A 17,065-nucleotide genomic window follows, 5' to 3' on the forward strand; every position below is an offset into this window, starting at 1 on the left:
GAGACTGTCTCAATGTCCTGAGGGGTGGGCGCTCATTGCATCTTCCCTCCAGGAGTCCAGCGGAAGGCTGACTTATCAAGCAGTAGGGAAGGAGTTGGCCTTTGGTTTAGTCTTGCGTTCTAGGCCAGTGCATGTTTCTGGGGCCCTGGCCACCAGACAGCACAGCACAATGGTGCACTTGTTTCCTCTGTGGCTGTCCTGTCTGCAGCAGATGTCACGCTCCTTCTTCCATGGGTCATGTTTTATTGCCACATCCTAGAAACCCAAAGGTCATCTTAAAATCTCCACTATTTCACCTTCTAGATTTTTTTCTAGGTCTTGAATTTTACTTTAGGATTATGGTCTACATTAAGTTACTTTTTTATTGTTACATTTGGTTTGACTATGAAATGTCCTCATAGGCTTGTTAATCCCACTGGCCAAGAATAAGGTCACTGCTGTTGTGCCCAGAGCACGCCCCCCATCCCCAGAGGGAGACCACCAGAAAGCAGAGTGGACCGGACTGCAAAATGCAAGGTTAACTCTCTTTTATTGCAAGTACAAGCAAGTACAGGCAATTTCTGGCTGGCCAGGAACTTCTTCTTCACTACCCCGAAACGACAAGGTAGAGAAGTTAAAAGTTTCTTTGCAGGGTTAGTTTTTAAAAGGTGCAATCTACAAAGAGGCTTTTTTGAAGTGGCTTTTGGCATGGTGCAAGGCCTTCTGCCCCCTCCTACCCTGATAAGTCAGCTTTCTCCTTTTTCTTCTTGTTTTACTTGTTATCACCAGGTGGCTGGCTGGCTAAGTGACCTTGTGCTTGGAATCTCCCAGGTGGGAGGGGGAAAGGAAAGCGCTGCTAATCTGTGTTTCTAATTTTAAAACATTTTGCTAGGAAATTCTTGTCCCTTTGAAAATAAGGGGTTAGGGTCTCTCAACCTCCACATACACAATACTGGCCAGGTGAATGGGCTCTGGCCAGGTCCACATCCAGGTTCCCTGGAAATGTCCAATAAACAAGTATGGCAAGGAATTAAAAAGGAAGACCCATTAATTCGTTGCATTTTCCATCAGGTCCAATGGGGGCAAGCATACATCCTGACATATTTCCTGCCTATGTGATCAAGCACTTCCAGTTTAGTTGGGTCAAACAAACTTATTTAGGGGAATGAAAACATGTTCTGTTTTTTCCCATAAGCAACAGCCTCCAGCATGTCAGGAACTATCTGTTGTAACATGCGGGGGGGGGGGGGGGGCCGGCTTGTTGGGGTTTCTGTCCCACCTGATACCCCACAGCCGGCAAGCCCTAAAGAAAATCACACAGAGATCTCCATAAGTTATAAAACTGATTGGCCCATTAACTCAGGCTTCTTGTTAACTCTTGTAGCTTATATTAACCCATTGTTCTTATCTATGCTAGCCACATGGTTCGGTAACTTTCATAGCGGGGCAGGTCACATGTTGCCTCTTTGGTGGTCTGGACTGGACTGGGAGGGTTGGGCTTCCTCTTTGCTAGCATTCTCCTGTTCTCATTGCCCCGCCTCTACTTCCTGTCTGGTTGACCCACCTATACTTCCTGCCTGGCCAATCAGCGTTTACTTGAAACATGATTGACAGAATACAGACAATTCTCCCTCATCAATCTGTCCTTAGGAAAGGGGCTGGCAGATCAGAGGCATTTTTGTTTCATGGATCTTTAGGCATAGTAATTAGAACTTAAATTGTAACTTTGGCTCTCACTGGCTCACATATTGGGAGCTTCGTTGTCAACAGGTGAGCCTTTGGGAAGTGATAGCATTATGGAGCAATCCCCCTATGATGCCCTTGTTGGAAAATGCTGGGAAGCAAGAGGTAAGAGGTAGGGCTTGGTTGAAAGAAAACTGATGGAGGTGTACCTTTGAAGGGTGTTTCATCTCTCATTCTTGCTTTCACTCTACGCTTCCCGTCTGTCATGAGGTAAAGCCGCTTTCCTCTGCCACATACGTTCAGCCATAATGTTTAGCCTTACCATGGGCCCAGAATCAGAGGAGCCAACTGACCACAGACTGAAACATATTTGGCCTCCCTGCCTCACACAGGGTGACAAGGAGAGAAGTTACCAAGGCATAGCGTTTCTCAGCTTTGTCTCTGAAGTATGGTAATATTTTACATCATAAAGAACATAATTTTAAATTAAATGCAAAGTAAACCATCACTTAAAATAGAAAGCAAGCAGGGACAAATATGAGCATTAAAGTCAGGCAATGGTGGTGCACCATTTATTCCCAAAGGCAGGCAGATCTCTGTGAGTTCGAGGCCAGTGTCAAGGCGATGGCTGAACCACCATGTAAGAATCATTTAAGTGCTTGAAACACAGAAGTTTGGCTCTCTCTTTCTAGATGGAAAAGGCTTAAAAGGTGTAAGAATTACAAAAGAGAAATTACTATAAATAATTGAAAACATCTTAAACAATGGGCCAAAAATAAAATAAAACCTTTTTGTTTTCAATAGTTTCTCTAAGATATTGTTGTAGCCAGGGAAAGTTAACACTTCCACTCCCGGCATTCCTCTGGTAGCCCTTTGTGTAAAGCCCCTGTATAAACACTTTTTAAAAAAGAATTCCAGTCCTGTGGTCTTCAGACTTCTTGTTCTCTTCATCAGTATTTACCTAAAGTCCAGACTGCCTCCTATTCATGCAGTTCAGGATATCCTTTCCCACGGCATCCCTTGCCTCCTTTTCCAGTGATTTCTACTGGACTAGCCAGAAGGGGACTCCCTTTTGGTGAGAATCTAAGAACAAAACAGCAAGAACAATTATGCAAATGAGGAAGTGGGAAGTCCTCCAAGCTAGGCAAGCTGTCGTTTATTTGGACAGTGGAGAGATATTCAAGGGGTGGAGCCATCAGGACTCAGGTGCAATAGGAGCAGCTGTGGAAACTAGTCTTTGGCCGGCTCTTCCCTGGCTGAAGATTTGAGTGTGGATGAATGGATCGATGAGTAAAGGCACTCACCAGGAAAGACTTGCACTTGTGTTCATCTCCAGAATCCACATGAAGAGGGAATGAAGTGACACCACGAATATCATGGAATACACACAATAATAATAATAATAATAACGAAGGCTGGAGAGAGGCTCAGTGGTTAAGAGCATTGCCTGCTCTTCCAAAGGTCCTGAGTTCAATTCCCCGGCAACCACATGGTGGCTCACAACCATCTGTAATGAGGTCTGGTGCCCTCTTCTGGCCTGCAGACATACACACAGACACAACACTGTATACATAATAAGTATTTTAAAAAATAATAACAACAAAATTCATCTGTAGCGATCACACTGGCTTCATTAGTGTCAACTTTCTAAGACAGATATAAAGCTATTTACAACTTAAACACCCAATCAAAGATAAGGCACACCTGCAATCCTAGCACTTGGCAGGAGGATTGCCATAAGTTTAAGGCTATAAAGGAAGCTGTTCTAGGTCAGTTTGAGCAAAACAGACAAGTAAATAAGCATGTTGCCATGTTTTCATAAATCTGCACGTCTCTTTCGGTTTTGTCCTGTGATGTGAAGAAGCAATGTTAACTGTTCAGTTGGAAAGATCACATTCTGGGTTTGACAGCTCCACCCCCTTTCATTTTATGTGTAGGAATAGTTTGCTTGCACGTATGTTGTAGGGATTCAGCAGAATAACTGTATCTGGGTAGAGAGTAGAATGAACAGATGTTTTTAGAAGTTCTTTGACCTTGAAGAATCCCTGTGGAAAACAATGATTGTTTTCCGTGACTTGTAGAATGGTTTTGCTGAAAGGGCATTGCAGCCATCCCATGACTCTGGTTCCTGGCACACTTGAGGCTCTTGTATTATTGTGTATTGCAAGTGACACATAATAAGGGACTAGAATCATGGGGCATGCGATGCTCTCCTTTAGTAAGACATGTAAATTGCATTAGGGATGTTGGTATGAGGACATACTTTGTGTAACTTTCAATAAATCCACCTTTGTACAGTTGTTGGGGTTCAGTTCGTCAGAGAGACTGGGCCTTCCTGATGTCCAATAGACCCTAACATTTCATCCTAGAGTGCCTTCCTTCTTCAATAGACTTGCACACACAGTACACCCCAACACATGTATGTCCATATTCCATATGAATGGCCTCGTGTCCTCAGAGACCAAAAGAGGACATCAGATTAACTCTGGTATGAGGTCCAGCAAAACTTCCAATCTCTTTGAACACAAGAGATATTTTATCATCATTAAGATATTTATCATCATTATGATATTGCAAGGAAAGCAAAAGTTCCCTATCACAGACTTGTTATCAACTTGAAATTCAAAGCAAGAAAAAATATATTTTTTTTTGATTTTCCAAGACAGGGTTCCTCTGTGTGGCCCTGGCTGTCCTGGCACTCACTCTGTAGACCAGAGTGCCCTCGCACTTAACAGAGATCTGCATGCCTCTGCCTCCCAACTGCTGGGACTAAAGGCGTGTGCTACCACCACCCAGCTAAAAAATATTTTCTTTTTTTTAAAAATTTATTTATTTATTAAAGATTTCTCTTTTTTTCATTTGTTTTCTTTTCTTTTTTTTAAAATTTATTTGAAAAATATTTTCTTAAGTGGATTTCCTTAGCATTATTTAATGAACATTGCACAATTGTCAATTATTCATAATCTGGACAAATCACTTTAGTATATCATTCTCTCATATATATGTTCATATATCTATGATGCCTTCCATTTAGATCTGATATTTATGTATTAATCTATCTAGAGGTGCTTTATAGGCTTTGAATTCTCCACTTTCCTGCCTGAGCCTTTGGAAGGCTGGGGGTCTAGGTATGTGATCCTGTTCTAAAATTAATGTCTTCCTGGTGAGAAATCACTCCACACATTTAGATCAATAAAGGAAACGTTCTTTAACAATAGCATGAATCTGGCTCTAGATAACGTCCGAAAGGAGCCAGCAGTAAATAAATGCCTACTAACTTATATACACCTTAGGCTCACTCATTCTGCCTGTGCTGTTATCCTTACCTCTCATCCAGATCCCTGCTCCAGGGCCCACTTGGAGCAGTTTAAACAGAGGCAGCAGACTGCAAGCCTGGCCACTTGGGCAGATGGGAGATTTACACAGCAAGGAAATTGTCAGAATTATTTCTTAAGTCATACACCAGTGTTGTTCTTTTCCAGCCGTTGTTACCCACAGTCACCTTGCCCACCTGGCAGGATCATGCTTCTCCTGATAGAGAGCACGGGGACTTAATGGCAGGCTAGGACTTGATGTTGTGACTCAGGGCTCAGCCATTGAGCTGCTCCTTAGAGGCATGTTTTTTGTTATTGTTTTTTTTTTTAATAAGGGAATAGGCTTAATAGCCCGTTGGAAGTCAGGGTTGTCTCTTTGTGTTGTGGGAACGGAGCCTAATTGGAAGTAAATCTTAGTGCACAAGCCTTAGCAGAAACTTTCTCGGCAACACAAAACTTTTGGCACAAAAATTTCTTTCCTAGAGTTTTTAACAAGCCCGGTTATTGTATTAATCTTCCAGTCATATTGGAGGCAAGTTTATTAGTAAATCTTTTATACCATTAATATTATTCAAATTTCTCTTACATCAACTCCACACCTGCCTCTGATATTTTCACTTAAAAGCAAGGGAACTTTTTTTGTTTTGCTTTTTTATATTTATAAACAAAACCAACCTCCCTCCCCAGCAACTCCCAGAACAAACAAAAACCAGATTAAATCAAATGTGCAGTGAACACCCCCAGCAAACATCTGTATATGCAATTGAATACTGTGTCTGTTATGGTGGCACAAACCTCAGACAAACAATATACAGTGTTCTGGGGGTGAGGGGTCCCAAGTTTTAACTCTGTGGATTTTGGGGAGACAAGTTGGGGGAAGTGAGAGAATGGGGAAATGCATGTACTTTCTTAATTCTGTCCATATAAACATATTCATGAAGACCAGAGAGGAAAGGGGACTGGGATGGTGAGGAAATGGGAGATGATGGGAGTGTGGGACTCTCTCAATTCTACTAGTCCAAAAAATATGGAAGAAATTAATTCCATGATGGGAGAAGAGATAAAAAAAAATGGTAGCAGAGGATGGGAAGGAGAGGAAAACAGAAGGGACCAACAGGGAAAAGGACCCATGGCAAGGAAGTGGAAAGCAGTCCCATGCCGGTGTGAGAATCGGTCTGCTTCTCTCTTCAGGCGCGAGCGCGCGCGGGGGGGGGGGGGGGGGGGTTCTCCTACCGTGCCAGTCCCCCCCCTCTTCCACTTGTCGGGAGCTAGCTTGCTCCAGGATCCTCAGGTCGTAGTTCTTTTTGGCCACTCGAAGTTTGATGCGACTCACAGAGTTGTTGAGGCGAAGGCAGGCATTCTGGGCGGCCAGCCTCTATATATAGGCAGCAAGGTCCGAGCGGCGGCCATTCTCTGCAGGTCCGCTGCTGTCCCCCCCACCTGCAGCAGGCAGCCCCTGAGCATCCTTAAGTGAACATGGGGATGAAACGTAAGAGTGATTTTGACTGGCATAGCAGGTGCAAATAATCCAATTAATTAAATATAGCCCATGCATTGCCCAGTCTGACAAGCTGAGGTCCGTCCTTGGAGCCCACATGGTGGAAGGAAAAAAAATCGACTTCTACAACTTGTCCTCTGACCTCCACGTGCATGCTACACACAAACACACACACACACACACACACACACACACACACACACACACACACACACACACACACGTACTGGGACCAAGCCTCCAGCCTTCATCTGCCAGGCAACATTCAAAGCCCAATAGATTATGTATTATTTGAGACAGTCCCAGCCTCCACAGTGCTGGAATTTCAGGCTTGAGTCGAGTCACTGGACAGGTTTCATTTCATTTAGAATGTGCGTGAGCATTCTTGTGCCGTGCCAGGGCGTATGTGAGGACAGAAGGCAACTTTCGGAAATTCTCTCCCTCACTATGTGGGTTCTTGGGAATCAAATCCTCCTACACGGACTCATTCATTTTACAGGGTTTCTGGGTGTCACAGTCCTAGCTGTCCTGGAACTAGCGTGTTTGAAGACCATGTTGGGCTCGAACTCACAGAGACCCGCCCGCCTCTGCCTCTGCCTGAGCACTGAGATTAAGAGGCAGGCAGATCTCTGGAATTTCGAGGCCAGCCTGGTCTACAAGAGCTAGTTCCAGGACAGGCTCCAAAGCTACAGAGAAACCCTGTCTCGAAAAACCAAAAAAAAAAAAAAAAAAAAGAAAGAAAAAAAGAAAAAAAGGCGTGCGCCGCCACCGCCTGCCAGGGCCCCATTCTTCACCTTTAAACGTTACTCATTAAAATGAAACATCCCTATAGGCTATATTTAAATTGACTAGATCACTGATACCTGACAAGCCAGTCAACCTACACCAAGAATTCTTGGGCAGCCTTTCCGCCAGGCAGGTCTCGTTAACACGGAGGGTCCCTTCCCCAGAACCCTCAAGGTCTCCCTCCCAGCGGAGGCGCCGGCCCCCAGCGGGTCTCCTCGGGCAGAGCGACGGCAGCCTGCAGGAGGATGAGCGCTAGCACCACCCCTCGCCCTCTCCTCTGCCGACCCCTTCCGCTGGTCGCCACAGGCAGCGTTCTTCCGCCTTTCGACCCGCCCATCCACTTCCCGTGGGCGTCTCTGGGCTCGGGAGACTGGTCGTGATTGGTTACTATGTGTGTCAATGCGGGGTTCTGAGCCCACAATTGGCTGGCTTTCCTCACGGCCGAGTCACGCCGCTGAAGCAGCTTACGGCGGAGCGGCAGGCGCGCGGAGCTGTCTGGCTGCGCGTCTCCGGCGGTTTTCCGCGTCGGTTTGCAGCGCGTTTGTGATGGCGGCGGCGGCGGGGGCCGCGGCCGAGGAAAGCGCGAGTGTGGCTGCTATAGCAATGTCAGTTCCTAACAGCACCGGCGGGTGTCCCGGGGCCGAAGGAGAAGGCGTGGGAGCGGCGGGCGAAGAGAAGGACGTAGCCCCTAAAGGAGCGGAGGTCGTGGGGGATAGCGAGGAGGATGGGGACGACGTGTTCGAGGTGGAGAAGATCCTGGACATGAAGTGCGAGGGAGTACGTGGGGGGCTGCGCGGCGAGCCGGGGCGGGGGGAGAAGCCGGGCGGGACGGTGTCGGTCCGCTAGCGCCTCGCGCCATCTCGGACGGGACTCCGGCCGCCTCCGCGGAGGATGGATGATGCTTAGGGGAAGTTTCAAGCGTTGTTTTGGCAGAAGGGACGACGCAGGCGCGTGTGATGTTGAGTAGCAGGTGCGAGACAGCTGGCGGCGGGGCTTGGGTTGCCTCCGGCGTTCGGGGGTACGGTTCAGGGCCCTTGGTCTCCTTTAGGACGGACTGGTGGGGATCATATGAGTCGTCATAGTTCATTCTCCACACCGTTGTCCCAATAGCTTCTAAAAGGAGAAAAGTGCTCCGTGGTTTAAATTCAGGAATTCCCGTTCGGCTTCACAATGTAAAACCCCAGTCACACCGAGCGGTTCGGACGGTCAGCGTTTCTGAAACCTGGGTGTCATCCCTTTCTCCTCTTCGCGTTTTATGAATTTAGAGTAAGGTTGAAAGAAAAATCTTAGCACATTCTGCTTGGGCACTTCACATTCTCCTCAGCCGCACGGTGGTGGCGCACGCCTCTAATTCCAGCACTCCGGAGGCAGAGGCTGGCGGAGAAATTCTTACTCTGTCCTTCCAAGTCTCGGGGTCCATCTGTTTGTGATGCCCTTCCCCTTCCCGAACCTTGTAGAGCCAGATACTTTCTCATTTCTGTCCTTTTGGTCTGTGGAGGCCTCTAGTTAAGGCATTGTATTTTCTGCTCTCGATTATGGGCTCTTTTAATTCGGGACGTGGGCTTTTATTTATGTGTTTATTTATTTATTCATTTATTTATTTGCTTTTCGAGACAGGGTTTCTCTGGGTAACAGCCCTGGCTGTCATGAGACTCACTCTGAGACTGACCTCGAACCCACTGAAATTCGCCTGCCTGTGTCTTCCTGAGTGCTGGGAATAAATGCACTCGCACCACCGCCTGGCCCGTGGTTTTTATTAATGTTTGAATCCCTGATATTTATTCCAGTAACGGCATTTGCCAGCTCCCCCCACCCCCGTACTGAGGACTGCATGCAGGGTCTCAGGAATACTAAGCAAGAGCTGTACCTCCGAGCTCTAGCCCCAGCCCTCAGATTATTTGATGGGTGAATGAAATGTGGGTTTGGAGAAAGGAAGCAAGGGCAGTAGATAACTTTCATGCCTATACGATGCTTTGTTTCTGTTGTGTTTTCTGTCGTTTGTGATCTGCCATATGCTGTCTTTCTATCTTTCTTTTTTTTTCTTTCTTTCCGAGACAGGGTTTGTTTCTCTGTAGCTTTGGAATCTGTCCTGGAACTAGCTCTTGTAGGTCAGGCTGGTCTCGAATTCACAGAGGTCAACCTGCCCCTGCCTTAAGAGTGCTGGGATTAAAGTCGTGCACCACCACTACCGCCCTACCTTGATTTCGTTTTCTTTCTTTCTTTCTTTCTTTCTTTCTTTCTTTCTTTCTTTCTTTCTTTCTCCATTGACACACTTTTTTTTTTAATTAACTGCTGTTTACCATGTATTGTGCTTAAGTTGACTTGATGGTAGATTTATTTTTAAGGCTGTGCCTTTCTCTAAGAGCCCCCACCCCCTTGTTGTCGTCGAGATGGGATTTCTCTTTGTAGACCAGGCTGGCCTTAAAACTCAGAAATCTGCCTACCTCTGGCTCCTGGATGCTGGGATTAAACGTGTGTGTCACCACTGCCCTGCTTGATGGTAGTACAGATTCTTTTAAAGATATTTTTTAGCCTTTATTTTTATTTTATGTGTATTGGTTTTCGAACTGTGTATATGTCTATGCACCACATGTGCCCAGAGAAAAGGGCATTGAGTCCCCCAAAACTTGAGTTACAGATGGGTTTGAGCTGCTGCATGAGTACTGGGAATTGGTCCCAAGTCTTCTGGAAGAGAAACCAGTTCTCTTAGTCTTGAAGGCTTGGTATTGGGCTTTCCTCTGCATCTCCCAGTGTGGATCCATTCACCACCTGTGATTTGAGGTAGGATCTCCCTCTGAAGTTGAGGCTGGCCTAGATCTTGAGACCCTCCTACATGTACTGAGGCAGGAAAGTCCTCATGTCAAGGTCGAGTTAAATAATTGAAATTCACTGTCATTATTATGGAGCTAGAGAGAGAGAGTGCCAGAGTTCAAATCCCCAGAGCTCATGTAAGTGGGTGCAAGTCTGTAATCATGCTGTTCCAGCTGGGTGGTGGAAGCAATGCCTGTTGTACCCACCTGTTATAGTGTTGAATGAACAGGCAAGATCCAAGCCTCACTTTGTCCCCCACTGTGTGTCGCATTTGTGAATGGTCACACATGGATTCTGGGTACCAAAGTAGGATCCTCAGTAAGAGCAATAAGCAGCTTTAATGATTGCTCTAGCAACTGGCTCCAGTTTGGGGATTTTTTAAAAATTTTAAGATTATAATAACACAATTTCCCATTTTTCTTTTTTCCCTCCAGATCTTCCTATATATCCCTCCTTGTTCTCTGTCAAATTTATGACCTCCATATCTTAAAAATAACAATGCAAGCTTGGTACGGTAACACACCCCTTTAATCCTAGCTAGCACTCAGGAGGCAGTGGCAGGGAGGTATCTTGAGTTTGAGGCCAGCCTGCTCTATGTAGTGAGTTCCAGGACAACCAGAATTACATAGTGAGACTGTATCTCAAATAAATCAATTTAAAACTCCTGTGAGTTTTACTGATTACTTCTGTGATCTTTGACTAATTACTTATTCTATCTAGCTGCAGTCTTCAGATTCAACTAAGTACCTACTTCATAGATTGTTGTAAAGGTTAAGCTATTGAAAGTAAATATTTAGACAGTGTATGACATTTTGCAAAGCATATCATGAACCCTGTGTTATTAGATCTGTCTGTGCCACATGCCTTCTTTGTATATGTATGTATATTTTTTCTTTTAGATTTTTACTTTATGTGTGTTTTGCCTGAGTGTATGTATGTGCACTGCATGTGTGCCTTGTGCTTAGAGAGGTCAGAAAAGACTAGAATTACAGTTTGTGAGTCCTCCATGTTGGCATCAAACCCAAGTCAAGTCCAGGTCCTCTGCAAGAGCAGTAAGTGCGTTTGTTTGTTTGTTTTGAGAGATAGTTCTCACAGTTTAGCCCAGGCTGGCCTGAAATTTACTATGAAACATAGGCCTTGCCTCAGACTTTGCAACCGTTTCCTCTGCTGCTTCGCAAAGGATTGTGTGTGCACTTGCTTTTGTTTTAAGATTTATCATTTATTTATATGTGCATGAGGATACCTTTGGAGACCAGAAGAGGGCGGCAGATACCCTGGAGCTGCTGGCTGAAGTGAGCTCCCTTTTGTGCTGGTAGCCAACTTCTAGTCCCGAAAGAGCAAGAGCAGCAAAGTGCTTTTAATGGCTAAGCCCTGTCTCCAGCTCCCAGCTGCCATTGTGTTGTCAGAGGTCCGGTTTGTGCCAGAAGCACCTTTACCTGCCAAGCCGTCTTGCTGTCCCCAACTCCTTAAAACTTTACTGAGATCTGCTTGAGGAGTTAATGACATTGTCAAAGAAGTACAAGTGTACTGCTGCTGTGTTTTTTTGTTTTGCTTTGTTTTTTTATTCTAAGCAGTTACTAAAAATCTTTGACTGACTTGAACTTGCCTTTTTTTTGTTTTTCATTGCTATTTTAAGAGTATACATTGTTTTATGTTATATATATATATACACACACATAAATATATATATATATATATATATATATATATCATCCCCCCCCCCCCCCGAGACAGGCTTTCTCTGTAGCTCTGTAGCTTTGGAGCCTGTCCTGGAGGTTGCTCTTGTAGACCAGGCTGGCCTCGAACTCACAGAGATCCGCCTGTCTGCCTCCCAAGTGCTGTGATTAAAGGTGTGCTCTGCTGCCACCACAACCTGGCAAGTCTTTCTCTCTCCCTTTCCTTCCTTCCTTCCTTCCTTCCTTCCTTCCTTCCTTCCTTCCTTCCTTCCTTCTTTCTTTCTTTCTTTCTTTCTTTCTTTCTTTCTTTCTTTCTTTCTTTCTTTCTGTATACAATATTCTGTCTGCATGTATGCCTGAAGGCCAGAAGAGGATGCCAGATCTTTGAACTCAGGACCTTTGGAAGAACAGGCAATACTCTTAAACGCTGAGCCATTTCTCCAGCCTAAATTTTTGTTTCTTTAAAAAACAAACCAAAAAAAGTTAATGGTACTTTTTTCTTAAACCACTGGCCTCAAGAGATGAATATGCATATTCTCAATATGGTGTTTGTTAATTTTCATTTTGATGTACTTTTCAAGTTGTCATGTTCTTAGCAGTTGGGTGGTTTTGAAATTTTAATCAGTAATGTATCTGCTTTTAATTTAATTTGTACTACAGGGTAAGAACCTTTATAAAGTCCGATGGAAAGGATATACGTCTGATGATGATACCTGGGAGCCCGAGATTCATCTGGAGGACTGTAAAGAAGTTCTTCTTGAATTTAAGAATAAACTTGCTGAGAACAAGGCTAAAGCAGTCAAGAAAGATATTCAGGTATCAAATTTTATCTCATACTTTTTTGGTTTGTTACTCTTTTTTTTTGTGTGTGTGTGTTTTTTTTTTTGTTTTTTTTTCAAGACAGGGTTTCTCTGTAGCTTTGGAGCCTGTCCTGGAACTAGCTCTGTAGACCATGCTGGCCTCAAACTCACAGAGATTCACCTGCCTCCCGAGTGCTGGGATTAAAGGTGTGCGTCACCACCGCCCAGCTGGTCAAGTTTTTTATTTATACAAATACCTTATTCTTTATTTTCTGAGACAGGGTTTCTCTGTGTAGCCCTGGCTATCCTGGAACTCATGTAGACCAGGCTGATCTAGAACTCATAGATCCTTCTTATGCCTCCTGAGTACTGGGATTAAAGAAAGGCATATACAAACCCAGCAGTGGTGGCACATGCCTTTAATCCCAGCACTCAGGAGGCAGAGGCAATCAGATCTCTGTGAGTTCGAGGTCAACCTGGTCTACAAGAGCTAGTTCCAGGACAGACTCCAAAGCTACAGAGAAACCCTCTCTCAAAAAACCAAAAAGGGGAAGAAGAAGAAGAAGAAGGAGGAGGAGGAGGAAGAGGGAAGAAGGAAGAAGGAAGAAAAGGAACTATTTAGGATTATAAAACACAAATGAGTAAGATTCCTATGTAGTTAATGTGCTTGTTCCATTGAACTGAAATATAACAAGTTTAAGAACTCAGGGAAAGGTAATAGCTGAGCATATAGGTATGCTTGCTGCCACACCTGGTGACCTGAGTTTAATTCTCAGACATCATATGGTGAAAAGAAAACAGAATTCCTCAGGTAGTCCTTTGATCTCTACATGTATACTGTGGCATTCATGCAATATGCATGCACGCTCACACTAAATAATTTAAAAAGTCAGTTACAGCCCATCATATATGAGACTGTTACTTTTAACTCGTGTTTCAGTTCGATACCTCCAAAGCACATTCTTTTTCTTTGTCTCCTTTTTAAATTGACATTCATCACCTCCAAGTCCTATTTGCTAAGTCAGAAACATAAGTAATAAACATATTGAATTTAGGTAATTTAAAGAAGTCAAATCTGCTTTAAAAATGTTTTCATTCGATTTAATCATTAGTCCTCTCAAAACCCTTGAAATTATATTAATGTTTTAACCCTCTTTGTATTTTACAGAAACTGTCTTTAAGCAGTGAGATATTTGAGGCAGACTGTGACAGTGACCAGCAAAGTGACACGAAAGAAGATGCTTCACCGAGGAAGAAAAAGAAGAAAGTAAAGTGCAAAGAAGAGAAAAGTCCAGATGATCTGAAAAAAAAAAAGACAAAACTGGGCAAACTAAAAGATAAGTTCAAATCAGAGCTGGAGAACACCTCTGAAAATTTAGGTTTTGATGTAAGGACAAAGAAAAGAATTTTGGAAGTCAAGGAAGAATTAAAGGACTCCAAAAAGCCAAAAAAGGATGAAATAAAGGAAACCAAGGAATTAAAGAAAGCTAAAAGGGCTGAAATACGAGATTTGAAGTTTAAAATACGAGAAGATGTCAAAGAGAACCGCAAAACAAAGAAGGAAAGGTCTATTGAGTCTACACTGGAGTCTGAGTCACCTGTACCTTACGAGTCCTTCTGTCCAGCGGATGACGGGGAAGACTGGCTTTCTGCAAACAGAGAAGAGAATCAAAAGATAAAAACTGTAAAAGATAAGACAGGACTGGATACAGTGCAAGAGGGTATTTTTGAGAAACAACTGGATGGCCTTGTAAGTACAGAAGAAGATGATGGTGCTCGAGTTAGAAGGAAGAAGAAAAAGCCAAGGAAGTTTGAGGAACCACAAGAAACCAAGAAGCTCGAGAACACGAATACATTTTTAGAAAGGAAAATGATACCTAAAAAGCAGAGACATCAAGACAAGGGCAGAAGTAACCTAGAGTTAAGTAAGTTACCGTCATCTGTGCCTGCCCAGGCCCTGAAGGGCTCCAGACTGAGTGGGGAAGAGAAGGGCCTCAGGTCCCCTGACTCAGCAGAGGAGGTAAGGGCTGTAGAGAACTTGCAGAGTACAAATTGTTACTGGGTATTGAAGGGTCAGGGACTTTGACAAAGAATGAAGGAAAGGGTCAAACTAGAATAAAGTGTCATTAGATGTGGTGTGACTGGGCAGCTGCATGTGCTCAGGTCTTCATGCTCTCAGACCCCAAATTTACCTCTTTCACCTTGTTTTCTTTTATCAAACATGACAAAAAAAATTTTGTAGACTTATTCAGGTGTTGTGCAACATTGTATAGGTAGGCCTATTAGCTTCATCAACTTACTAAGTTTCATTTTGGAATGTGTGTGTATGTATTCTCTTTAAAAATATTATTTGAGGAGACTGGAGAGATGACTCAGTAGTTAAAAGAGCACTGACTGCTCTTCCAGAAGACCCTGGTTCAATTCCCAGTGCCCACATGGAAACTCAAAACTGTAATTCACTTTCACACATATAGACACAGGCAAAACACCAATGCACATAAAATTACAAGTTATAAAATAGATACTATTTGAGAATGTGATACAATATATTCACCCCCACTCTTCCCCTAATTTCTCCCAGATCCACTTCTACCTTTCCCCTCCCCCAACTGCGTGTCTTTTATATTATTATTATTATTCTCCTTTAGTTTCATATCCAATTTATACTGGCCATATACTTCTAACTGTGGGATCCTCTACTGGCACATTATAGTCTTAATCTAAAAGAAAGCCTACTCCTTAACCGGCCAGTGGTGGCAAACGCCTTAATCCCAGTACTCTGGTGGCAGAGAAAAAAAGCCCATTCCTGGGAATCGCCAACTCAAGAGCTCCTCAGTGAGGGGTGGGACTTGATGTCGCCCTTCCCTTTTGTGTTAGAATGATGCCTAGCTTGATCTCGTGCCTTTCTACCTTCCTTCCTTCTTTCCTCTCTGCCTCTGCTTCTCTCTAACAAAATGTCTTATACTGTAGCCCAGGCTAGTCTTGAGCTGATTCTTCCACTCTCTCCTAGGTGTTGGGGGTGAGGGGTTACAAATTTAGCTTACTTTTTTTCCTTTTTCTTGAGTTGGGAATCTCACGATGTAGCCCTGGCTGGCCTTGAACTCAGAGATCTACCTGCTTCTACCTCCTAGGAATTCTGGAAATAAAGAGCACTGTAACCAACATTTATTTTTAAAAAGATTTTATTTATGTTTATGTATGTACATACTACGTATGTGCCAGTACCTGCAAAAACAAGAGGGTTTGAGATTTCTTGAAGCTGGAGTGCTGGGATTAAAGGCATGCACCACCACCAACCAGCCATTTTCCACTCTTGATTCCTCCCCTCCCCACCCCCAGAAATTTTATGGGACCTTGTATATAAAGTAGATAGATAATACAAATCAAACATTTGGTGATAAATCATAAATTTGCTTTAAAAATAATCTCTGGTATTTATATGCTTTAGCATTTAGTATATAAATTTACCTACTAATGAATATACTTTTTAAAATTTTTTAAGATTTATTAAGTATACAGTGTTCTGCCTGCGTGTGTGCCTTCATGCCAGAAGAGGGCACCAGTTCCCATTATAGATGGTTGAAAACCACCATGTGGTTGCTGGGACCTCTGGAAGAGCAGCCGGTACTCTTAACTCTGAGCCATCTCTCCAGCCCCAGATACACTTACTTTAATATAAAAATTTAAATCTTGGCTGAATATTTGATTCTGCAAAATGTATTTTTTGGGAATTGACCCATATCTTGATTTTATAGTTGTTGATGAGGAAAATATCTCCTTACACAAGTATGTAGTATAAAATAGCAGATAATTTAGGGCCATTTCAGAAACCAAAGTTCTAATCTCAAGACAAAAGATTAGATTATGAAACAAGGTATTAGGCTAGTCTAGAATGACCTGACTGTAGCTGAGGATGACCTTGAATTGAGTCTCTTCAAATTACCTATTCAGGGATTATAGGCAAGTACTAACTTGCCTAATTTACATAACACTAGGGCTTGAACGGAGGTCTTCCTGCACGCTGGGCAAACACTGTCACCTGAACTAGTATAAGAAAAGTTTTTACAGTGAAAACACACAATGGACTTGAGTATGAGGAATCCGGAAGGATTGACTTAATTTGGTGGTACATTTGAGCTTGAACTAATTTTTGGTTGTTGAAATTCAGAAATGTGTTTCTCTTGTAAAATTTTTTGCTCTCTTGACATTTCGGTTAATTGACTCCATCGCTGAAGCTTTGGTCTATAGAAAGATAGTAGGTCCTGTTTACAGGCACATAGCTACAATCTAAGAACTTCGAAAGCTGAAACAAGGATTGGGAATTTGAGAAACCCTGGAACTACATTGCAAGACCCCATCTGAAAAAAATTCAAAAGAATTATTTGTGGTAGTATTATCCTTAGTGAAAAATGAGTAAGCTTGTTTAGCCATGGGGAAAATGATTCAGAAAATACTAGTGTATCAACCTGGGGACTATAATAGTCAATTGAAATATAAGGTCAGTGTATCAGAAGGAAA

The 17,065-nt window shown here is 43.3% G+C and overlaps 1 protein-coding gene across 2 annotated transcripts in view; it reads left to right on the forward strand.

Moving 5' to 3' along the window:
• Positions 1-7,708: 7,708 nt before the first annotated feature.
• Mphosph8 (M-phase phosphoprotein 8) overlaps positions 7,709-17,065 on the forward strand; it is a 29,795-nt gene continuing 20,438 nt past the window's right edge. For both annotated transcript variants that reach the window (XM_075949450.1, XM_075949451.1), the window contains exons 1-3: positions 7,709-8,037; positions 12,408-12,563; positions 13,716-14,567. In XM_075949450.1, coding sequence (XP_075805565.1) covers positions 7,807-8,037; positions 12,408-12,563; positions 13,716-14,567 — 1,239 coding nt within the window. In that variant the 5' untranslated portion in view covers positions 7,709-7,806. The remainder of the gene's footprint in view (positions 8,038-12,407; positions 12,564-13,715; positions 14,568-17,065) is intronic.

The sequence above is a fragment of the Microtus pennsylvanicus genome, chromosome 15 (genome assembly GCF_037038515.1).
Source record: "Microtus pennsylvanicus isolate mMicPen1 chromosome 15, mMicPen1.hap1, whole genome shotgun sequence".
Taxonomy (NCBI): Eukaryota; Metazoa; Chordata; class Mammalia; order Rodentia; family Cricetidae; genus Microtus; species Microtus pennsylvanicus.